Below are 26,143 nucleotides of genomic sequence, written 5' to 3' on the forward strand. Positions count from 1 at the left end.
ACGTATACCGTCGACCTTCCCACCAGCATGCGGGGGATAAGGTCCTTCCACGTGTCCCTTCTTAAACCAGCAGTCCAGGTGGGTCCCACTCCTCCTCCTCCCGTGTTGGTAGATGCCCAACCTGAGTATGAAGTGGAAAAAATATTAGATTCTCGCAAGGTACAAAACTCGGTACAGTACCTCGTACATTGGAAAGGGTATGGCATCGAGGAGAGGCAATGGGTACCTGGGAACCGTATGCATGCGGATGAGTTGGTGAGGGAGTTTCATGCCTTACACCCCTTACAATGGATCGTACTCAAAATGGGAGACTGTTAGCAGTGGGGTCCCACAGGGGTCTGTACTGGGTCCAGTGCTCTTCAATTTATTTATTAATGACCTAGTAGATGCAGTAGTGAGCAATGTTGCTATTTTTGCAGATGATACAAAATTGTGCAGAATCATCAACTCTCAGGAAGATAGTGTCATATTGCAACAGGATCTGGATAGGATGGCTATATGGGCACATACATGGCAGATGAAATTCAATGTTGACAAATGTAAAGTCATGCATTTTGGTCGTACCAATGGTCTAGCACCATACAAAATAAATGGGATACAGTTGGGAACATCAAACTTGGAGAAGGACTTAGGAGTACTCATCGACAACAAGTTAAATAATCGTACTCAATGCCAAGCCGCTGCAGCTAAAGCGAACAAAATTTTGGGATGCATTAAAAGGGAAATAAAAACTCGAGATGCTAGCATAATATTGCCCCTGTTTAACTCTCTAGTAAGGCCACATCTGGAATATGGAATTCAGTTCTGGGCACCACATTACAAAAAAGATTTTGCAGTTTTAGAGCAGGTGCAGAGACGAGCTACAAAATTGATACGTGGGATGGAAGGTCTCGCTTACCAAGAAAGGTTAGATAAACTGGGTTTATTTAGTCTAGAGAAAAGACGCCTTAGAGGAGATCTAATTAACATGTATAAATACATTAGAGGGCAATATAATAGCTTGGCGGATGAGCTTTTTGTCCCTAGGCCTTCTCAAAGGACTAGAGGACATGAGCTGCGCATGGAGGAAAAACGTTTTAGCCATTTATTTAGGAAAGGGTTCTTTACAGTAAGAGTGGTTAAGATGTGGAATGCATTGCCACAGGAAGTCGTTATGGCAAACTCTATACCTGCATTTAAAGGGGGCTTAGATGCTTTCCTTGCGTTGAAAGACATCCATGGCTAAATTACTAGGTTATGCCTAATGATGTTGATCCAGGGATTTAATCTGATTGCCATCTGGAGTCAGGAAGGAATTTTTCCCATTTGGGGCTAATTGGACCATGCCTGGTGGGGTTTTTTCCGCCTTCCTCTGGATCAACAGGGGTATGTGGGGGACGGGCTGGAGTTGTACTTTGTATTGGTTGAACTCGATGGACGTATGTCTTTTTTCAGCCAAAATAACTATGTAACTATGTAACACCCCGAGAATTCTGGTAGGAGTTGTCCGGAGTCCACTCCTCGGGGGGGGGGGTACTGTAAGGAAACGCGGAAAGGCCGCCGTCTCTCGAGGTGAGGCGGCTGTTTCCGCGTCCAGCATGGCGTCACAACGCGGAAAAAACGCCGCATGCCGCATAGGCAGTGCGGCGGAATCCGCATTGGTAACGGCGAAATCCGCATTGGTAACGGCGGAATCCGCATCAGAGGCGGCCCCCGCACTAGATACATTGCATGACAGTACTGGTGCGGCTGGGACTGATAGTCCACCAGGATTCAGACTTACACGCGCGCGAGCACAGAGGCAGAGTTTAAATAGCAGTTAGAAGGGAGTCGGCTGACCAGCTGGGTCAGCTGACAAATTCCACTGCTCTCATTGGACCAGCAATTAGGGAGGTCCTGGAAAGGTCCTAGAGTATATATACTGCTGGTTCTTCACTTGCTCTTTGTCTGGCATGCGATCACATATGTGGGAGCACCCAGATCCGTAGTCAGATCCGCAAGTGTGCCGGGACCAGCTGGAGCTGTAATCCTACACTTAGCTAGATTCTGTTGATAGCTAAAGTACTAGTTTGATTCGTGATTATCTGTTATGACTTTTGCCTGCCTTGACTATCCTCCTGAACTCTGATCTTGTACCTCGATATTTCTGATACTCTGTTGCCGAACCCCGGCTCGTTCCTTGACTCTGCTTCTGCCTCCTGATTTTGTACCCCGATATATCTGATACCCCGTTGCTGAACCCTGCCTGTACTTTGACTCCGCCTTTGCCTCCTGATCTTGTACTTTATCTGTCCGTGTGTGTACGTCCTGGCTTGTCCGACCTCGAGAACTGACCTTACTGTTAGAGGCGGTTCCTCGCTCTGTTAGTGATCCTTCCTCCTGAAGGTTACTTTCAGTCTGTCCTTCCTACTGTCAGTCTGACTCCTCCCGTCTTGGAGAGCTCAGGTCTGCGGAAGGAATCTGTGCAGTACTCCTTGCTGCACTGAGGCCTAGTCCTCTAAGTGTTATTGTTGCACCTAACACTACACTCTACTCAGGTGAACAGAGGTTAGCTAGTATATCGGATTATCAGTGATACTGCAGATCACGTATAATCTGGTATACATCTGTATTCCCAGTGATTCTGCAGATCACTGGTAATCAGATCCTCTCTGTGCTTCACCGATCGTTACAGATATCTTCTCTTTCTCCAACGGAACGAGACAGGGCTGTCCCCCTCACCCATCATCTATATCCTTACCTTGGAACCCTTTCTAAACCAAATTCAACATAATCCCAACATACACGGGGTAACAATACAACACAAAGAACACAATATCGCCGCTTTCGCGGATGACATGCTTTTCTTTACCACACAACCCTTGACATCCATCCCAAACCTAATTAGATGCCTAGAAGATTTTGGGTCAATCTCTAGCCTGAAAATAAACTTCTCAAAATCCAGCGCCTTAAATGTTTCCTTGTCCCAACATACATTGCATCAATGTCAACACTCCTTCCCCCTAAGGTGGGAAACTTCTGCCATTACATACTTAGGAGTCAAAATCCCTTCAGACCTACAAAAAATATTCGCACTAAACTATACCCCCTTAGAAACAAAAATAATATCTGATCTCGACTCATGGGGAAGACTGCAAGGAATCTCATGGTTTGGGAAAATGTCAATTATAAAAATGAATATTCTGTCCAGATTCCTTTACTTATTCCAAAATCTTCCAATAACACTTCCCAAATCATACCTAGCGAACATTTATATGGAATAAACAGAGACCTAGATTGAGGTTTGAAATTCTCACCAGATCCAAACTCACTGGAGGAATGGGCATCCCAGACCTTCTTAAATATTATATGGCTACACACTTGGTTAGAGTCTTAGGATGGACAGAGCATAATACTGAGAAAGACTTGGTCCAGATTGAAAACACCACTATTCAACCCCAAATCTTAAATATTCAGAGCTTGCTGTGGGACCTTGTATCACAGTGTTCCAAAAAACATACAACAACATCCATTAATAGCTCCGACTCTGAAAGCCTTCCTAACATCCCACAAAAAAACATAATATAGGTAACTGGCAAAGGTAGCCTTCTGACACCTATATTAAACAATAAGGAATTCATACCAGGCTTAGAAAAAAACTTCCTCACAAGATGGTAAAAAAATTCAATTCTCAGAATTGCAGACTTTGTAAACAAAGGAGAAGTTCTGTCATAGATGCAAAGTAAAGATTATACCATACCAAATAGCATCCCAAAATGTCAGTACTTCCAAATAAGAAACTATATAAACTCGCTAAAAGCAATTAAGACCCTAAAATACTCATCTACGCTATTTGAAGAAAATATTCTTTCCAACAAAACACAAAGGCATTTACTAGCCTGGGCTTACTCTCTCTTAAATAACCACAAACCTGAAGAACTCTTGGAATACCCCCCAAAAATGGAACTTAGCCCTAAAGAAAAATATCTCACCAGAGCAATGGGGGACCATAGTATTAAACACACACACATTTTCCAGGAATGCTTGGTCACAGGAACAAAACTTTAAATTCCAATCCCTTTGGTATAAAACCCCCGAAATCATTCATAAATGATTACCAAACAAATGTTGGAGATGTGATAGCAATGACGGGTCTTTCTTATACTTAAAGCGGTTTAAAACTCTGACAAAATATTAAACAAAAATGTGTTTTCCTACTTTTTATAACCCATACAATTATCATATTTGCTTTTGTGCACAAGTATTATAATTCATTTATAAATTTTAACTTCCCAGATTTTAGTTTATTTACTTTGAAAGCTGCTGGTGCATTTTATTCATAACTGTTGTAATTCTGTTTTAAATGCAGCCATCAGTGATTTCTGACCTGTGTTTCACTCCAGGACTCATTAGCATAAGTTTCTGCACAGCCAGAGAATGTTTACTTAATTGTAGCAAGTAAAGAATGTATACAGAAGATAAGAGAAATCACCAGTTCGGATGAGGCAGCCCCTGCAGGAGAAAAAGTCAGTCCTGTGATGTAACCCTTTAAATGCTGTTTTACTAAAACAAAAACATTGTGTTAGTATATTATATGCTGTAAATAATCTTTTAGAGCAAAGAAGAAATACTGGGTTATATTCCACTTTAACTTGGAACTGTAGTTCTCTCAAAATATACTGGACCAGAGTACATGATCTCACGCAAAAGATAAAAGGTTACCCTATCCCATTCGAACCAGATATATTACTACTACACAACCTTAAGGTGAGCCACAAAGAATATAAAACAACCCCTTCTATCCAAAGTTGGCTCCAAAAAATGAAAGATTGTTAATGTTATATACTGTTTAAGACATATCTAAAACTACTCCATTATTACTTGTATAAGACATGTCTAAACGCCAAGGTTATATGTTAGACAAAACATAATATAGATGCCATTAAACTATGTTAAAAATACTACGTTACATATATTGCAAATTAAGAACTGTATTAAGATGCCTTCATACATTCCAATTGTAAAATATACTCTTATAAAATTGTAAAACTAATATCTTGCTTACACACTTTATTATTGGAAACTCAGTATAATATGCTGGAATGTTCTGTTAAACATGTTGAATCTTTATTTTTGTATATTCATACTGTTTAATAAACAATATTGAAACAGAAACGGAAAACGGATCCGTTTTACTGGATTAGTTTGGCTGAAAATACCAATGTGAACCGGGCCTTAGTAGTGACCCTGCTTAATATGTTTGCGTTTCTGGGCTGCGACAGAGAGTTCCCAAAAACCAATAGGGACTGATGAGTAATCCTCTATCTGGGTCCATGTCTCCAGGAGGATCTGTATGTCCACCTTTCTTCAAAATGTAGGTCATTTATTTTGGTTCCAAATGCCGAAGCATTCAAACCCTGAATTTTCCAGCTGCTATGAGGGATTTAATTTTGTACAGGTTTACCTTGTAATGAGCTATTAATAGGGCATTTAGTTTTCCAGTGCATCCCTCCGCTTTTTGTGTGATGAGGCACAGTTTCCTTAGTATCGTGGACAGCGGCGTGAGCAGGGAGACCGTGTGGTGGGGATGATTGAAGTCTATGCCCTGCCAGGAATAACAGGACATAAACATGGCATAGATTTTAATCATCATGGTCCGGAACCGGATAATGTCCATTGTATATAAGCTGTGTGTTTGTTGTCAGTTTCACAGGAATCAAGTTTGAAGAAGGCTTCATAGCTGAAAGCTTACTCCCCTTCTTTTAAATCAGCCAATACATGGTATCATCCGGATTCAAAACATTCTTCTTTGACTGATGGCTAACACCGTACAATACTCCACTGCTATTTCCTTGCTTATTGAGATGCTTATTATCAAGTAGATGAGAGGAATGTTCTGACAATTATATGCTTGCTGATGGGCTGATTTTGGAGGTCACCTGCTTATACTGGAATAAAATAGTCTGGGAAGAAATTTATTTTCTTGGTAGCAACGAGGACAAAATGAATCTGGACCAAGGAATTGCTTTTCTGTGGCCATTATTATTGAGGAAAGTTTGTCTGCAGTGACGTCTTGTGAATTGTCCAGGTTGTTTGTCCCTGCATGTATGATGATATGTTTGGGAGTGGTAAAGGAGGGTTTATTGATCACCTCTGCTCCTTTTTCAAGTGTTGGGCAGCATATTTTTTGTAACATATTTCCCAGGGAAAAGACAGGAGATATTTCCCATGAGAGTCAATTATCAGTGCTATGTTACAGCTTGGTGCCTTTGGTGGAATTTCAGAGCCCACTCCAAGCTGAATTCTATTTTAAGAAAGCACACTTCTGATTTGCATAACATTTCAGTTAACAGTAAGGAGGCTTTTTATTCTCTTTCAGCCACTTGCACACTCCTGGGAACTCCAGCAAGGGCAGTCTGTAACTCTGTAATTGAGACAAGCTTTTTCTGAGGATGATTGGTGGGGAAAGGGAGGACGGGTTCTTTTGGCATAATGCAGACTTTTCTCTGGGAATCACCTCAGCAGGTAATTTACAACCAGTGTTGGTGTCAGCAGAGTTTGGCTGATTTTCTTTAAAGAGGAGCTGTTAGGTATAAGGTCTCAGAGGAAAAAAAAAACACATATCAGTAGCTAAATATTGGCTGTACTTACATTACATATGCATTTCACTGTCCACGTTTGGATTTCACAGACTTTTTATATAGTATTTGCAGAGATTGATGCTCCTGACAGTTCATAGCAGGTTCCATGTTTGATGTCTTGTATGAAGCCAATTGTGATGTAATATCCTCCCTTACCCTGCTTCCTGATTGATGATTCAAAGATCCAAATCGTTCATGATCCAGACAACACTACTGTGCAGTGAATATTAATTAGCCATGTGGCTAGGAACAATAGCGGACTAGCAGTATACTCTAATGCAACATGTGCACTGTGAACAGCACATTGATTTTTCAGTGCTGTGAGCCGGGCTGCAAGTTACAGGCTGCAACATGAGCCTGTAATGTCCCACTATGAAAGCAGCCTTAGGGCGGGATAGGGAAATGAAGGGGAGGACCAGGGAGAAGAAGCAGCCCTAGCATGCTCTGCAGTATCTGTTATGCGGCCTGCAGGCCTGCGGCCTCCTTAGGAGGTTGGGGAAAAGGATGATTGCTATTCAGCCATAGACAAGTAAGAGAGATTTTTAACTTCACTATTGCCTTTTTGGCTTCCTTCTAAACTGTTTAACACAGGAGAATAAAGGTTTAAATTAGCTTTTGTAGCCTAACAATTACTTGTTTGTTTTTAGATATCAAGGTAAAGTTGTTAAAATACTTTCAAATGTTCTGTACCTTGGATCAGGACACTGACAGAAATAGTCAATAAGATATTGGAATTATTTGCATCTCAAGGACCATTTTTATTTAATGGTTAGGCATGACAAAAAAGGTATTGTTTCCTGATCACATGACTGCAACCAGCAAACTCAATGCTTAGAAAACTAGCTATTACGGGAAACATCCGAACAGCCAAAAAAAGATGAAATCTATTTACCCAGGACTTCCTCTCGCCCCTGGCAGCCGCTATGTCCCTCACCATGTCGGCTTCTACTGCGCCTGTGCCGCTCTTGATCGCGCTCACATGGTCTGGAGAGTTCGGTACCTGCGCAAAACACTCCAGACCATGTGAGCATGATTGACAGTGGTGCTTGCGCAGGTGTAGTGAAGGCCAACCTGGCGAGGTCGACATGTGAAACAGAGGGGATCCAGGGTAACCGGAGCTGCGACGAGGGACATACCGGCTGCCAGGGGCTGGAGGAAACCCTAGATAAGTAGATCTAATTTATTTTTTAAAAAAGTCAGATACTCACCTAAGGAGAGGGAAGGCTCGGTCTTAATGAGCCTTCCCTCTCCTCTCCCGGTGCCCTCCATGCTGCGCTGGCTCCCCCGTTCACATCCCCTGCCAAGGGGACTTCGGGAGCCAAATCTTCCCGAAGAAAGGCGGCTCCACACTGCGTATGCACTAGTGCGTCATAGAGGGCGCTCGCGCGTGTGCAGTGTAGAGCGGCCCGTCTTCGGGAGAACTCAGGCTCCCGAAGCATTTCCGAAGCCTCCCTTCAGCCGGGAAACAGCGGTATTTGACCGAAATGGCCGAATACCGCTAGGGGGGAGCCGGGACAACAGCGGGGACCGGGAGAGGAGAGGGGACGCTCTATTGGACCCAGAGCCTCGCTCTCCTTAGGTGAGTATCTGACTTTTTTATTTAAAAATGGGATCTCATTCACTTTAACCATTTCAGCCCGCGGGTTGTTTTCACCTTATGGACGAGAGGAATTTTCACATTTCAGCCCTTCTCCCTTTCCTTCCCCAATAACTTTATCACTACTTATCACAACAAAATGGTCTATACCTTGTTTTTTTCGCCACCAATTAGGCTTTCTTTGGGTGCTACATTATGCTAAGATTTATTTTATTCTAAATGCATTTTAATGGGAATAATAAGAAAAAAAAATGGAAAAAAAAATAATTTCTCAGTTTTCGACTATTATAGTTTTAAAATAAAACGTTCTACTGTGGATAAAAGCTACACCTTTTATTTGCCCATTTTCCCTGGTTATTGCAACATTTAAATTATATTTTTAGTACAATGTATGGTGACAGTATTTTATGTGGAAATAAAAGTGCATTTTTTCAATTTTTACGTTCATCACTAATCACAATCCCAAAATGTAATAAAAATAAACCCTCTTGACATACATATTAAAAAAAATGTATTCCCTAATGTATGTAGTTGTAATATTACTATTTGGCCACAAGATGTCCTTGTGCATTGTTTCCTATTTGGGTACAGTAAGTACACTAAATAGGAATTAATGTGTGGCAGTTACATTTCTGCAGTGACACAGAAATCTCATTTATGCCAGCGATCATGGGGGCCTGAGGGGAAATGAATGAATGGGAACAATTGCGCGCACAGCCCCACAGACTGCTAAGGTGTGAGCCTCACATCCCTGCGGTTACAACAGCACCTGCTGCGGACGTGAGGTTCACGTCTGTGTGGCTGAAATGGTTAAAGGCAATGTGCTGTATAGCAGCCATTTCCACTGAAAACTGAAGAACTTCTAAAATCCTACATTTTATGGGGACACCTGTTAACTTAGGTAGGGAGTGGGTAGTTATAATAATATATTTGAAAATAAGGAGAGAGCAAGAATAATAAATAATACCATTTTCACATTTAATCTGCAGAGTTGCTCATTTGTAACATGCACCTTTTTTTAAGTCTATCCCGTTCCTCTCTATCCCTTTCTTCTCTTCGTTTTAGCCTGTCCAGATTCCTCTTCCCCTGTTTTTCTGCCACAAGCCTCTGATGAAAAGGAGAAATATGTAGGTTTTCATTAACACATGAAATAAATAGAAATGTCTTCAATTTGGATAAAATATCAAACATGAAAATAAAATGAATAAAAGTGCTTACATGGTTAAAAAAAACCCTATTTGCTCTAAGGAAAACCTGCCACTGGAAATAATGAAAGGGTAATTGGAAAGAGTGTGTGGGACACATCACGAAGTGAAAGCTTAATAGTTAAGCCCTTATACATATAAGACTTTTTTCTGGCCAAAACAATTGTTTTTATTGGTAGTTTTGGAAGGCATTGTGCAGTCTAGAAGTAAAGAATATGTATACATTACAGCCAATGTGCTTTCATATGAAAAGGGTAGAGAAATGGAGAACAGTATGCTCCTTGGAAGCAACATGGGCAGTGTTCTCCCCAGGGCAAATTAGATGGGTGGGCCACCCCACCCGCCTGTTTTGAATCCCCGCTTGGGTGCTGGGTCGCCTATTCAGGGCTCAAATATGTCCCGAGTCAGCCAGACGTCCTGGCCGCCTCCGATGAGGTTCCCGTTACGCATGCTGGGCGGGTGTGTAGTGTTACAGCTGCCAATCCTGCCACCCTGTGTTTAGGATGCGCAGCAGGTGGGGGATGCCGGGAGTTGTAGGATCTTGTCTGTGAATTTCTAATGCAGAGCTGAATCCAAAACTTCCCAGCATACTCTGTGCTGCGAACGCCGTTTCCTCCCTAGGCGGCAGCTTCAAGTTGCTCTCCTCTCTCTACGCTGCCGGTGACACCTCCAGGATTCACTCTGCCGTCTACCACCACAGACCAGGGAGGGAGCCAGAGGATGAGCCCAGACAGCAGGGCAAGTGATTGCTAGACAAAGCAGCAGAATATTATAGTGGGAATGCCTAGACATAGGTTACAGCCTGAGCCGGGAGATGTCCCCTGCCACACAGTGAGATTTAGGTGCTGCTGCTGATCACCAGCAGGGGACGGGATTAATAGCCGATCACCTTTGAACAGCTGGATTACTGGGGTGTCCCAGACAGCGGAGACAATGAACTATCTGGTGAGTGACTGCTGGGCTCCTCATTGTGAGAGAAGAGAGGCACGGACCAGGGAGGGGAGGAAAGGAGAAGCTGTCATAAAGACGGAGAACAACTCATACAGTAGAGAGAATAATTCCCTGAGAGCTGCATTACAGTGCATGAGACCGGCTGTGGGAACAGGAGAGGCAGCATAAAGGCCTGAAAAAAAAAGTGAGAAAAGAATTTGGGAATTCCGCTGGGCTGCCAGGCGAGCAGGCATAAGAGACAACCAAGAAATACTTGGAAGGTGGTGACTACAGAGCAGGAAGGAAGCCAGATGCAGCAATATGTGGAGGGGAAATAGGGATGAGAGCCTCTGTGCAATAATGCGGTGCATAATCCAAACCATCTGTCCATCTATCCGTTCCACTTTATATGTCCCCCCATTTGCAGTATCTATCTATCTATCTATCTATCTATCTATCTATCTATCTATCTATCCTAAGCTTGGTCATTTCTTATGCATGTGCTGGGGCTCCGACATTTGGTAAGGGTTGTTGCATTTTATGTATATAGGTAGACAGGTAGCACTGGGGATAGTCAATGTGCAAAAATATAAACCTTTAATAAGTATTGTCAAAATATTACATTCAAATGTCATAAATCTCAATATAAAAACATTTGCATACAGATAAACTTAGTAGCCATAATGATTCACTGAACATAATGCGTTTATACATCCAACAGCCACTGGTACGCATAATAAGCATGCAAACAATCATACATAGACCATCCACTGTGTTTGCCAAAAAAAGAGAGGGCAATTGTATATATCCTCCAAAAATAGGAATAAAAAATGAAAAGTGGTAAAACAAAAAGTATATATGGGGACCAAGGACGTTTAAAATTGTTTTAAAACAATAAGTAGCGGTCCTTATATGCAACCCGCAGTAATCTGAAGTGTTATTATCCTTTAGAGGAGATTATGTCTGTGTATATCTTGCCACAATAATGAGATGATTCAATGCCTTTTTGGTAATCCTCACATTAGTTGTATTAGTGTACACAATAGAGCAAGTTTCTCAATCGATCCTCTGATGGAATATATGTTCCTTTGCAGATGCTTTAAATGCGTGCAGATGCTGTGGTATAGGTCTCTATGAAAATTTACCCTTTCGTTTTATTTTTGATTCTACGAAAATTCAGTGGGAAAATTTAAAAAACCTCCTCCGGTGACCATCCCTACTAGAGAGGGAGAGAGAGAGAGAGAGAGAGAGAGAGAGAGAGAGATTAATCTACCTGGCTATCTGGGGTTCTCTTCGGACAACTGTTGAACACAAAAGGCAAGGCCATGTCTGGCTACAAATCCTAAGAGAGAGCTCATTTTTCTCTTGGATTGATCATAATGGTACATGCTAGGCTGGCTTCAGCATGTAGTGTGGTTGGTGGAATAGGGGTTAAGTCAGATACCTACAGCACACTGAGACCTGGGTTCAATTCCCAGCCACGGTATGCAAGCTGGCTTTTGAAAGTCTACAAATCCTTAAGCATGCTACTTTTTGAGGAGGAGGAGGAGGAGGAGGGAGTGAGTTTTTTTAACTCCGTAAAATTCCGCGGAAATAAAAATTTTTTTTGCGGAATTCCGTTTTAGAGGTGTAGCAATTCCGTTCTGACCGCCAGAATCGGAATTGACCTAATTCCGTCCGGAATCGCGGAATTAACAAATCCGTGGAATGCAGCGAGCATCCCTAGGTATAGGTCATGTAGGTATATTATATTATATACTCATGCTCCCTCGGAGTCGGTTTGAGCGAATCAGTCTGTAATCAGCACGAGTTGGAGCTCCAGCCTGCAGCTCAACAACTCTCCTCGCCCCCAGTTGGTTAGTTGTGCCATTCTGCATTCCAGCGCCAGTGGCTACTAGTTCCGGGTGGTGGCGGTTCACATCCGGTGAAGTCACCTCCCTCAAGCGTCCTCTGCAACTACGTTTGCGGCTGTATGGCGGATGTGCAGACACAGTTGCCAGTGAATTTAGCACAAGAAGGTGTGTTGGGCTGACACATTTCGGCTGGCACAGCCGCCTTTATCAAAGCCTATAAGTTGTGAACCGCCATCTTGGTGGATTATATACAGTCCCTCCTTATTCCTCCATATGTTATCCTGGGTCTTAAAGGGGGTAGTTCAAATGCACCACATATCCAAATAGCAAGGATTTGTGTGGATAGTTTATTTGGGATATACAGTACCATAAAAAGGTAAATTGACAAATAATATGAATAGTATGCAAAAATGGGGAGAAGGGAAGAAAAATTTTATAAAAGACATAAAAAATGTAAAAAAGTAATGAAAGGAAGTATGAGATTATATATATATATATATATATATATATATATTTATTGATTTCTCATATTTGTGTTTAAAACAAAATATATATATATATGTATATAAATAATATATATACTTGCAGGAGAGTGGTGAAAAATGTATAGATATTTAATATAATAGTTACCTGCATATGTTCACACACTGAATGACCTACCACACTAGACGGGCTCTACACACATTCATTCATTCATTCATAGGAAGCCAAATAATTTAAACTCTGCATTAAGGCCCTTAGGGGCCAAAGTTTCTAGGGCAAATTTCCAAAAACCCTACCTACTGTACATCCGAGCTGTATAGTCCCCTCCCCTGGGGGTCTCTATTAACCTTCTACAATCCAATAAGCGTGGTCTCAAAGACTTTGCAGATGTGTTTGTCCTTATTGTGTTTTGATAGGGGGTGTCCATTCCATCCTTTTTTGATGTTATTAAAGTTTTCCCCTATTCTCTCCTTCAATGATCTCTTAGTCCTGCCTACATACTTTTTCCCGCATGGGCAGATAATACAGTATATCACCCCCCTCGTATCGCAGGTAATGAGGTCTTCAATCTTCATAATATGGTCTCCTGAGGTGATTTCCTTGATTTTATTATAGCCTCTTGTGTCCCGACAATTCGTACACCTACCACATCATACAAAGCCTCCCCCAAGCTTTATAGTACTCCCCTCTGCAGTTACTGCTGTTGCAATCTTTAGGCCTACTGTGCCTGATTACCTATAGGTGAGGGTCGGTGCTTCCGGGATGATTGTATGTAGTATTTTGTCTTTCTAGGACGTTCCAGTATCTTCTTATGTTTTGTATCTGCTTGTTTTGTACATGATATTTTAAATTTATTCTCATCTCGTGTTCCTCCATTGGCTCTCTTTGCTTTTTCCTCAACAGTTCCTCTCTATCGGTCCTTCCGATTTCCTCCGTTGCTCTTTTTACTACATCCTTTGGATAGCCTCACTAGGAATTTCCCAGTTAGCCTCATTGCTTCCTGCTCATATTGGGTTGTTTCTGATTCTAGTCATTTGTCCTTTGGGGATATTGTTTATCCACAGAGGAAAGTGGCAACTCATGACCAATATGTAGCCATTTGCATCAGTAGGCTTAGTATAGGTTTTGGTTTTCAGTCTATTGTCCTCTATATAAATGTCCAGATCCAAGAAGTGGATATTCTTAGTACTTTTTTCATGGTAAACATCAATCCCAAATTATTCTCATTAATCTTGCGTAAGAATTCTTCTAGTGAGTTCAGGTCACCCCCCAGATGAATAGGACATCATCTACAGTGGTGTGAAAAACTATTTGCCCCCTTCCTGATTTCTTATTCTTCTGCATGTTTGTCACACTTAAATGTTTCTGCTCATCAAAAACCGTTAACTATTAGTCAAAGATAACATAATTGAACACAAAATGCAGTTTTAAATGATGGTTTTTATTATTTAGTGAGGAAAAAAACCTCAAAACCTACATGGCCCTGTGTGAAAAAGTGATTGCCCCCCTTATTAAAAAATAACTTAACTGTGGTTTATCACACCTGAGTTCAATTTCTGTAGTCACCCCCAGGCCTGATTACTGGCACACCTGTTTCAATCAAGAAATCACTTAAATAGGAGCTATCTGACACAGAGAAGTAGACCAAAAGCACCTCAAAAGCTAGACATCATGCCAAGATCCAAAGAAATTCAGGAACAAATGAGAACAAAGTACTGTAATTGAGATCTATCAGTCTGGTAAAGGTTATAAAGCCATTTCTAAAGCTTTGGGACTCCAGCGAACAACAGTGAGAGCCATTATCCACAAATGGCAAAAACATGGAACAGTGATGAACCTTCCCAGGAGTGGCTGGCCGACCAAAATTACCACAAGAGCGCAGAGAAAACTCATCCGAGAGGCCACAAAAGACCCCAGGACAACATCTAAAGAACTGCAGGCCTCACTTGCCTCAATTAAGGTCATTGTTCATGACTCCACCATAAGAAAGAGACTGGGCAAAAACGGTCTGCATGGCAGATATCCAAGGCGCAAACCACTTTTAAGCAAAAAGAACATTAAGGCTTGTCTCAATTTTGCTAAAAAAACCATCTCAATGATTGGCAAGACTTTTGGGAAAATACCTTGTGGACCGACGAGACAAAAGTTGAACTTTTTGGAAGGTGCGTGTCCCGTTACATCTGGCGTAGAAGTAACACAGCATTTCAGCAAAAGAACATCATACCAACAGTAAAATATGGTGGTGGTAGTGTGATGGTCTGGGGTTGTTTTGCTGCTTCAGGACCTGGAAGGCTTGCTGTGATAGATGGAACCATGAATTCTACTGTCTACCAAAAAATCCTGAAGGAGAATGTCCGGCCATCTGTTTGTCAACTCAAGCTGAAGCGATCTTGGGTGCTGCAGCAGGACAATGACCCAAAACACACCAGCAAATCCACCTCTGAATGGCTGAAGAAAAACAAAATGAAGACTTTGGAGTGGCCTAGTCAATGTCCGGCCATCTGTTTGTCAACTCAAGCTGAAGCGATCTTGGGTGCTGCAGCAGGACAATGACCCAAAACACACCAGCAAATCCACCTCTGAATGGCTGAAGAAAAACAAAATGAAGACTTTGGAGTGGCCTAGTCAAAGTCCTGACCTGAATCCTATTGAGATGTTGTGGCATGACCTTAAAAAGGCAGTTCATGCTAGAAAACCCTCAAATAAAGCTGAATTACAACAATTCTGCAAAGATGAGTGGGCCAAAATTCCTCCAGAGCGCTGTAAAAGACTCGTTGCAAGTTATTGCAAATGATTGATTGCAGTTATTGCTGCTAAGGGTGTCCCAACCAGTTATTAGGTTCAGGGGGCAATTTCTTTTTCACACAGGGCCATGTAGGTTTTGAGTTATTTTTCTCACTAAAGAATAAAAACCATAATTTACAACTGCATTTTGTGTTCAATTATGTTATCTTTGACAAATAGTTAACGGTTTTTGATGAGCAGAAACATTTAAGTGTGACAAACATGCAAAAGAATAAGAAATCAGGAAGGGGGCAAATAGTTTTTCACACCACTGTATAAATCTACGCCAGAGGACCAGATTCTCGCCTGGACCCTCCTCCCCAAATATTTGGGTGGGCCATAAAGAGATAAGCATATCCCAGCGTGAATCTGGTCCCCATTGCCGTCCCACTCACCTGGAGAAAGTGGTCCCCCTTGTACACAAAATAATTGTGAGTAAAGATGAACCAGATGGAGTCCAGTAGAAATTTATTTTGGCCCTCCAGGCGTCTGAGGTGTATTTATTATCTGATGGTCATAGTGGCTGCATTTGGTAATTTGAGGCTATAGTTGCAGCATTTAGCATTTTGGGAGCTCAGGATTACAAAATGGTATGTTAATTTTTGGGAGGAAACTCTGGCCCACTGCCTCACCGTTACATCATTACATTAGTTACCTCCACCCATGTGATGTCACGCCTACGAAAAAAAATCAAACTATGAAATCAAACCCCACCCAGATACTTCTTTGTGCCACCTGGCTAGAAAAAAAATATGGGGAGAACACTGATGGGGGTAAAGAAATTTGCACAAAAAACTCAGTCATGGTCAATAGCTTGTGCGTTAGGTTTCAAAAATCTCTTTATTATGCGAATAGTGCAGATCCATTGCATAAAACAGGGATTTAGAAACGGTGAAACCATTACCAGTGCCCAAACATGGGCTTATTAACAGGTACAGTTGGAGAAATTAAGAACAATAAGTATTAATACATTACATCGGAAAAAGAACAGTCATCCTTAGAGAATAGAAAATAAGTGGCTATGTCTTTCACTTCCCTTAAAGAGACTCTTTAACAAAATAACAAAATGTTAAGCCTTATTTATTCTATCCTATAAGTTCCTATACCTGTTCTAATGTGGTCTGGCTTACTGCAGCCTTTTCTAGTTGGACTGTCTCTGTATTATATCTAATCTTCTTTCGTTTGTCAAGCCTTGTCGGCCCAGAGAGGAATGTGCCGTCTCTGCTGTGATAGGGAGAAGTTATGCACACCCCCTGCAGGCTCTGTGTGTGTGCTTTGTTTATCCCTCACAGACAGGTCTCTGCTCACAGCCAGCCTGTCTGTGACCTTGTGAACAGCTGTGAGTGCAGAAAGATCAGTTCAAAGCCCAGACAAGCAGCTAAGGCAACAAGTGGGAGAAACATTACAGCAGTGAAGTCACGTTTGAGAGGAGCCTCTGCAAATCGGCACCTGCTCTGATGATGTATTTCCTGTTTGGCGGCCATCTTCATGGTTTACAAAAACAATGAATAAAAAAGTGATTTTATCACCAAGAAAGCAGCGGGAGCGGCGAAAATGTCACAGAGGGGGCTAGGAGAAGACAACAAACAGGATGGTACTTTTATTTATGTAAGATTTTCACAGTACAGATTCTCTTTAAGAAAAAAAATGGAGGATAAAGGACGGAATATATCAATATCTGATTCCAAGTGTAGCCGGGCCTCTAAAATCAATCCAGGGTTCTAAAGGGTTTTAAATACTCTCTCTAGGGTTTTAAATACCCTAGATAGAAGGGTGTTTACTTTAGACCATAGTCTGGAGACTTTTGGGCAGGTCCAGAAAGTGTGCGCCATGGTGCTATCCGTTCTACAGCCTCTGAAGCAGGACCTGGGATTACATGGATCTATAAAATGTAATTTCATGGGGGTAATATAAGTTCTATAGAGAATTCTGAGTGAAACTGATATGAGTGATATATAGGCTCCCATTGGCAAGGGTCTCAAAACAATCGCCCCGATCTTCCCAATCCATTTCAAATCCCAGGTCCTGTTCCCATTTAGTCATGAAGGAGGTCATAGATTTCTGTGGGAATTGGTTTTGAAGAGAGTGTACAGGAGAGAAATTAGCCCTTTCTTTATTGGATCATTAGCACACGTGCATTCAAAGTGTGTTTTGGGTTCACCTGTAGAGTCTAAGGAGAGTGTGTGTAGATAGTGCAATACTTGAGCCATTCTAAAGTATTCTCCTTGAGGGATGTGGTATTTGGCTACTAATTGTTGAGAGGTGGGAATCTTAGCATCTATCAGAAGCTTTTCAATAGTAGTGAGTTTATGGAATCTCCACCAATGGAATGCCTAGAGGTCAGTACCACTTGGGAAATCAGGGTTCCCAAGAATCTGCAGAAGGGGAGGAGGGCTGGATTGCACGTTACAGGAATATCTGATGCTATCCCACATTTGAAGTGTGTGGTAAGTAACGGGTGAGTTTTTGAGGCCCAAATTATACCCTTTAAAGAATAAGGGGAGATAATGGCATCCTCAATATCAACACAGACAGGACGTTGGGTCCCAGCAAAGATAAGTGGCAATTGGGCTAATTTGGAGGCTATTAAATATTTCAGCAGATGGGGACCAGAAAGACCCCCTGGTATTTGTGCCGGAACATGTGTTGTCTTGAGATACAAGGCTTTTTATGAGCCCATATAAAAGGAAAAAATACGTTTTTGTAAGATTGCAATATCTTTTTTGACAATGGGTATAGGTATTACTCTGAAATAGTACATCAGCCTTGGTAGAAGGATCATTTTAACTGCTGCTATGTGCCCCATCCAAGGAAGATGATGAGAGTTGCATATATTCAATTCTCCCATAAATTCCGGAAGGATCTTAGTATAGTTCCACTTATATAAGTCTGAGATATTGCTGCTAATGTGGACTCCTAAATACTTAAGAAAGTGAGGTCTATATTGAAAGCCATAAGAAGAAGCTAAAAGTTTGGCTTCAGCCGCAGAGTAATTGCAGGTTATCATCTCTGTTTTGTTAATGTTAATTTTTAGCCCTGATATATCTTCGAATGTTTTGAGGGCTTTTAATAGGTTGGGGATAGTGAGACGGGGTTGCTGTATAGTCATCAGGATATCATCCGCAAATAAACTAAGTTTAGGATGAAGGGGTCCAATGCGGTAACCATGGATGTTATGGTCCCTCCTGATGTGGGAGGCTAGAGGCTCAATGGCCAAAGCAAACAACGCCGGAGAGGGGGGGACACACCTGCCGAGTTTCTCGATAGATTGGAATAGCCTGGGGGGAATCGCAAGGGATCTTTAAAGCGGCAGTCGGGTGTGAGTAAATGTACTCTATAAGATTGTGGAAATTTCCTGTGATCCCTACAGTTATAGTACATACAGAAAAGAGACTTCTGTTGAAGAAAATAGTATGTATATATACATATACATATACATATATATAGTACATATATATAAAAATCGTACTAAACGACAACCAGCAACAAAATTCCAAAAAAATGAGTTTATTGAAGCCATCTACACAAGTTAATTAAAAACATTAAAAACAATGGCGTGGCATGAGGGGGCCACAACAAAGCTATGGATGAAATATAATAATGAACTAATCAATCCACAACACTATGATAACAATGAACATCCACATCTGGCAGGAAATAAGGAATTATATAACACTCAATACATACAATGACAGCCACTGTCTAACAAAATATATATCTCTGCAAATAAATGTGCTACCAATGAGCCACAGAAAACTCTATGATATACAATTCAATGGATGTAAACACTGAAAAGCTGGAGAGATGACTAAAACTGCCAGAGATTGAAAAATAGTGTGAAAGAATAGTATGAAAACATAATTACCTGCCGTCTGATGATAAAAATAAGGTGGCCCCCTGTGCTCTCTCCCTCCACGCGTATCGCGGAAAACCCGCTTTCTCAAGAGGTGATACACCAGAGAGATGTGCCCCATTAAATAGAAAAGATAAGAGTGCACGCCAAACGCCGTGCTCGGAGCGTGCGGAGCCGAATGACGTCATGCGTGGCCACGCATGAACGCGATGACGCGGGCGGCTCTGTCAGAGCCGCCCGCCCCACCCCGTGACGTAAGTAAGGGTGAACGGCGGCGCGGAAAGTGCACAAAGCGCTGGTTGTCAATAGTAAATAAATCAAATCAATACATGAAATACAATAATAATGACAGTAAAATAATCTCATACAAAAACAAGGAATTCATATTTATAACCAAAAAAAGAACTTAAATACATAGGTAAATACTGTTTCATTCAAATATATTGTAAACAAAGACTGGTTAGTTCACAGTGAGTCCTGCAGCATGATAGTGCTGCCATCTAATGGTCAAAATTTATATAAAGTGCAAGACACATAATTGAAAAAATGCATAAATGTCATAGTAAAAAGTCAGCACGCAGTTTATAATATCTAAAAGTGAAAGCGCACAGCAAATATAACTGTATAATGAGTGAATGTATTTTAACTCAATTAAATGAATGTGGTGCTAAGAAAAAAAGGGGGGTTGTATATTAAAAGGTAAAAATTATGCTGATGAATAAACATGCTCCACAGAAAAACTTTCGTGAAGCATGAAAATTTTTTTTTGAAACAACTAGTGTATAAAAAGTGTATAAAAGGGGAGGGCTTGGAACTAATAATCACAATCAAATACAAAATGATATCTGTCTCTTCTCCCATAAAGTGCAGTATGTAGATACAATTCTTCACATTCTTGATCCTCAGTGAATATACGCTCCAAAATCACTCCAGAAGACAAAGATATAAAGTGCCATGTGCAAAAAGTGAACAGATCTATGACAAATAAATAAATAAATAAATAAATAAATAAATAAATAAATAAATAAGTGACTCATTAGTACAACATGACTGCCAAAAAATATATTAAAAATCAGGGCAGAACTCATAATAAAGTGCTCATGCAAAACCACATAACGTGTTGGTAGTGAAATATTGCAGCAAAAAAGAGAATAGCAATATAGATGCGGGGGTCATACTCACTGCGACCCCCAACATCTGTCACCATGTGCAAAATGCAAGTTCATATAGGCCACTCACCAAGGCCTAACCCACACCAAGGATAAATATAAAGTGTGAAAACGTGTAAAAGGTGAAATGTATCAACAAATCAATCTATATATATATCTATAAGTGCTACTATAGATGTGGGGGTCATACTTACCACGACCCCCACCATCTGCCACTATGTATAAAATGCAGTTTCACAAAGGCCACTCACCACGGCCTAACCAAACCCCAAAATATTAGTGCAACACATAACCAACAAAATAAAACTCATCAAATATATACATATATATGTTGATTTTTGTAGAAAAATGCTCAAGGCATGAGCCATACTTACACTATGTGCGCTCTCACAATGAGCCTTCACATAAAAATGTGTTCCAAATAAATCCAGTGACTTTGTGATCAGAAACCTATATCTCAAAAAACATAAAAATAAAAATATATATAAATATATGTTTATGGTCAGAAATGGTACATTGATCTCACTGTAACACACCCAGGGCCGGATTTGTACTTTTCACCGCCCAAGGCCAACTATACCGTCTGTTTGGTTGTTATCTCTGTGTGCCCCAATGAGAATTCTACTTACTTTCCCTCATTGGATGTCAGTTGTCACAGATGACTATTTTAGTAATATGCGTATAGATTATAAGTTATGTTTTCCTTAAGAACTTTTATGTTATGTTTGTTATCTCATATGATGGAACCATTGTGTCACCATGAGAGCTAGGCTGAAGTGTACCTGCAGGATAGAGCTTACAGGTCTTGCAGGGACGACACAAGTACAGGACAGGGAGTTTGAAGGTTAAATCTGTTCTTGTAGATATGGATGGCTGCATAGAATAGCTTTACTGCCCCTCACTGAGCCGCCCCTAAATTTCTGGTGCCCTAGGCCATGGCCTATGTGGCCTTGCCAGAAATCCGGCCCTGAACACACCCACTCATTCAGTATATATACTCAGGAGAATTAAATTATCCTCCTGTAATGGTGAATTCAAGCACTGAACAAACAAATGAACCTAACTGAGAGAGAAAAAAATACCAACAGCAAAAAACAAAAAACAAAAAAAGAAAAAAGAGAAAAAGCAAGACGACAACTCTAGGGGCATCAGATCACTACTGTGGAAGAAAGCAACCAAAAGAGAACTCTTCATTGAGCCCGTGCGGACTCAAGGTTCGCAAGTCATGTATCCACCGGAGCTCACTTTTAAGGAGCCTGTTGACTATATCACCACCCCTAATGCCCTGTTTTATTTGTTGTATACCTGTGAATCGCCAGCCTTTCAACGACGCATTATGACTGTGTAAAGCATGTGCTGCTACAGGGGTTAGTTTTTTTCCATTTTCATAATCCCTCTGTGCCAACTTGATTGTCGACACATGTTTCTGTAATCGAAGTTTCAGCTGGTTCTTGGTCTGTCCCACGTATTGTCTTTGACACGGACACTGCAAAAGATATATTACAGCAGTGGATTTACAATTAATAAAATCGAAGATCTTATACGTTTTTTGGGTCATGGTGCTAGTAACCTCTCTGGTGGGTACCATGTACTGACATATAGAACAGCTGCCACACGGGAAACTACCTTTAGTACTCAGTACTCTTCCCGGTCTCTGAAAATGACTTCTCGAGAGCAAATTTCTCAGAGAAGGTGCCCTTTTAGCTGTCAGGCTCGGTTTTTCTGTCAAATAAGGACATAAGTCCTGGTCACTCCTGAGTATTCCCCAATGCTTTTGCACAATCTCATAGAGATCCTGCCAATTCGTATTGTACGGTGTAATAAGCCGTATATAATTTTGTTTTACTCGTTTCTTAGGAGTAAGTAATTGCAAACGTGATGTGGCTCTGGCTCTCCTTTTTGCTGACTCTATACATTTACGTGGATATCCTCTCTGTTGTAATCTCTAAGTATCCATGCTTCCTTCTCAAAATCATCAATGGTGGAACAGTTCCTCCTCAATCTAATAAACTGTCCAAAGGGTATATTCCTCTTAGTCTTGGTAGTGTGATGTGATTCATATTGTAAAACGCTGTTCACAGCTGTGGGCTTCCTAAAGTTCGTAGTGGACAGTTCTCCCAATACTCCCACAGAGATCTTCAAATCAAGAAAGTCAACTTCTTTGCTTGATATCTTGTATGTCAAGAATATGTTATGAGAATTGCAGTTGAGCTGATCTAAAAAATTCCTACAGAGCTCTTCAGTTCCTTGCCATATGATGAATAAATCATCAATAAAACGGAACCAACCCACAATGTGTGGGTGGTACCGTTCAAACTGTGGGGCCCACACAAGCTCACGCTCCCACCATCCTAAAAAGAGGTTAGCAACTGATGGGGCACAACGTGCCCCCATCGCCACGCCCCTCACCTGCAGGTAGAACTGCATGTCGAATACAAAATAATTCCTCATAAGTACGAACCTCAACAATCTCAAAATGAAGTCACGTCTGTTGGGTGGTAAATTGCCCATCTCTAAGAAGTAGCCCACTGCCTTTAAGCCTTCTTCATGATTGATGTTTGTATATAGGCTCTCCACATCACACGTTACCAAGAGCATGTCGTCTGAAAGAGATAGACCGTTAACATGGTTCAGCAGGTCACCAGTATCCCTAATATAAGAGTCAAGAGTTTCCACATGTGGCTGCAAGAATGAATCTATAAACTGCCCACATTTTTCTGTACGGCTACCAATGCCAGATATAATTGGCCTCCCTGGGGGCCTGTCGGCCCGTTTGTGTATCTTAGGGAGCATGTAGAAAGTGGCGGTCATAGGTTTTTCTGTCCAGAGAAATTTCCTCTCTTTCTCATTGATAGCCTCATGTTCTCTAGCATCATCCAGCAGTGTTTTAAGTTCCTGCTGAAATCTGCTGGTAGGATCCTGGGATAATCTGCAGTAGAATTCAGTTCTACTGAGTTGTTTGTTGGCTTCTTCAAGATACATATTTGTGGGCCATACCACTACATTCCCACCTTTATCCGCTTCGCGGATAATAACATCAGATCTGGATCTCAATTCTTGTAAGGCCTTTCTCTCATCTGAATTCAAATTTGAACTCCTAATCTTGTGTCTATCCCTCATGTTCTGTAATTCTTTACACATTAGATTGAAGAAAATCCTGATCTCCGGACTAAATGTCGGTAAGTATTTAGATGCAGGTTTAAAGACTGGAATCTCACCTTTGATCATATCATCTTCACTTTCCTGTAGCAAGCACATCAGATCTTCAAAAGTTTGTCGATCCTGAATTTCCAGGCCTATTTCTGCCAGTTCCTGTTGTTGCACGCGTCTGGGGCCGTAGATTTTTTTCAGCATGAGTCTCCTACAAAAGAAATAAACATCCTTAATTGTATCAAATATGTCCATTTGATGTGAGGGTGAGAAAGAAAGACCTCTACTCAATATGCTGACTTCACTGTTAGAAAGTGCAGTGTCAGATAGATTAATTACTTTAAGTACCTCTTCCTCATCATCATATGAGGTCTGTTTCTTTCCAAATCTCTTGTTATGTGTTTGTAGAGATTTTAATTCGGCTAATCTTCGGTCAATGGTCCGACTCACACTGTCCAATTCTGATTCTGTGATGTCACTTGAATCAGATGTATATTCAGCTGGATTTCTGCTTGATTCATTCCTCCTCTGTTCTTGTGGTTTTTTAGGGTTACGTTTTCTAGGGAATTGTCTCCTCACCCACTGACCTTTGATATTACCCCTATGCTTCCAAGAGTATGCACGCTGTAGGCTATAGTCCATGCGATCTCTCTCTAGTTTCCTTCTCTTGTTACCCGTGATTTCCTGCTCAATTTTCACCAGGTCTCTCTTGAGTTCTCCCAAGAAAGTCTCAATGGTATTTTGTGGTTGTAATGTACTGATCTTGACCTTAATGGCCTCAATTTTAACCTTCAGATCATCGAGTAATTCTCGGTCATAATCCAATAGCATATTGACGATAATACTGGAACATTTCGCTAACCCTTGTTCCCATTTTTTCTTTTTGTCATCAACCATTTGCCACGCTGGAAAGATCTGAACCCTCAGTCCTCTGGGATAAATTCCCTCTGTGTCATAATTCTCTAAGCTTTTAATATTCCACCATATCTTGATGTAAGCCGTATGGGTTTCTCTCAATTCCTTGCACAATTCATTAACCTCACTGGAAACTCCAGCACCAGCCTGTTCCAGTTCTCCTCGGTTATAAATACTTTTAACTTGCAATTCCCAAGCTTGCTCCAAAGAGCCAAGAATATCCAAATTCATGATAACAAACAATAGGGAGACCCTGAAAGAAATCAAAGAGATTTCAAAAAACTGCATACTAAACCTTAAAGTTTGGGTCTAATACAAAACACCATGATAAGTGCTTCACAGAAGTAGCCATGAGCTACACTACATACAGAAAAGAGACTTCACACGCCATTGTTTTTAATGTTTTTAATTAACTTGTGTAGATGGCTTCAATAAACTCATTTTTTTGGAATTTTGTTGCTGGTTGTCGTTTAGTACGATTTTTATATATATGTACTATATATATGTATATGTATATATACATACTATTTTCTTCAACAGAAGTCTCTTTTCTGTATGTAGTGTAGCTCATGGCTACTTCTGTGAAGCACTTATCATGGTGTTTTGTATTAGACCCAAACTTTAAGGTTTATTACCCTACAGTTATAGTAACCGCAAGTAGGAAGGACCAGGTGAGGCTATCAAATGCCTTTTCAAAGTCAAGACTAAGAATAGTCAATGGCCTTTTGTGTTTGTTGGCATGTTGTATTAGGAGTAATGTATGCCTGATGTTATCAGAGGCTTGTCTGTTAGGGATAAACCCCACCTGGTCCTTCTCTGTTAGGGATGGTAAAAGTTTATTGAGACAGGTGGCCATAATTGTGGTCAGAATTTTATAATCTAAGTTGAGGAGAGATATGGGGCGGTAATTTTTGTCATTCAATGGGTCTCTCCCGGGTTTAGGAATCAAGGAGAATTTGGCTTCAAGGAACTCCGCAGTGGGTTTGTGGTTAGATCGGGCAAGGAAGTTTAATGTTTTAGTTAATGGGGCTACCAGGAGGTCTCGGAATTTTTTTATAATAAGCTGCAGTGTAACCATCGGGGCCAGGAGCCTTGCCTCTCTTAAAGGGAAGGTTCAGGGAGGGGATTAAAAAAATAAAAATAAATTTCCACTTACCTGGGGCTTCCTCCAGCCCGTGGCAGGCAGGAGGTGCCCTCGCCGCCGCTCCGCAGGCTCCCGGTGGTCTCCGGTGCCCGACCCGACCTGGCAGGCATGCGCAGTACAGTCCGGCGGACGTCCGATGACGTCAGCGCGCCGGCGTGGGACGCAGAAGTGCCAGGAAATGGAGCGCAGAAGAGCCCGACCTGGCAGCCGGCCTGGCCAGGTCGGGTCGGGCACCGGAGACCACCGGGAGCCTGCGGAGCGGCGGCGAGGGCACCTCCTTCCTGCCACGGGCTGGAGGAAGCCCCAGGTAAGTGGAAATTTATTTTTATTTTTTTAATCCCCTCCCTGAACCTTCCCTTTAAGTCGTTTAATAGCTTCATAGAGTTATTAAGATGTGAACAGCGAGTTTAATGATTAACAAGTGAGAGAGCCTAGGAAGGGGACATTGTTGTAGATACTTG

At 41.3% G+C, this 26,143-nt stretch overlaps 1 protein-coding gene across 1 annotated transcript in view; it reads right to left on the reverse strand.

Annotated features, from left to right (window-relative positions):
• LOC137522612 (putative RNA-binding protein Luc7-like 2) overlaps positions 1-26,143 on the reverse strand; it is a 556,548-nt gene that overhangs the window by 155,666 nt on the left and 374,739 nt on the right. Inside the window, exon 8 of the mRNA XM_068242690.1 lies at positions 9,209-9,303. Within this exon, the coding sequence (XP_068098791.1) occupies positions 9,209-9,303 (95 nt within the window). The remainder of the gene's footprint in view (positions 1-9,208; positions 9,304-26,143) is intronic.

Source organism: Hyperolius riggenbachi, chromosome 6, assembly GCF_040937935.1.
Source record: "Hyperolius riggenbachi isolate aHypRig1 chromosome 6, aHypRig1.pri, whole genome shotgun sequence".
In the NCBI taxonomy this organism is placed as follows: Eukaryota; Metazoa; Chordata; class Amphibia; order Anura; family Hyperoliidae; genus Hyperolius; species Hyperolius riggenbachi.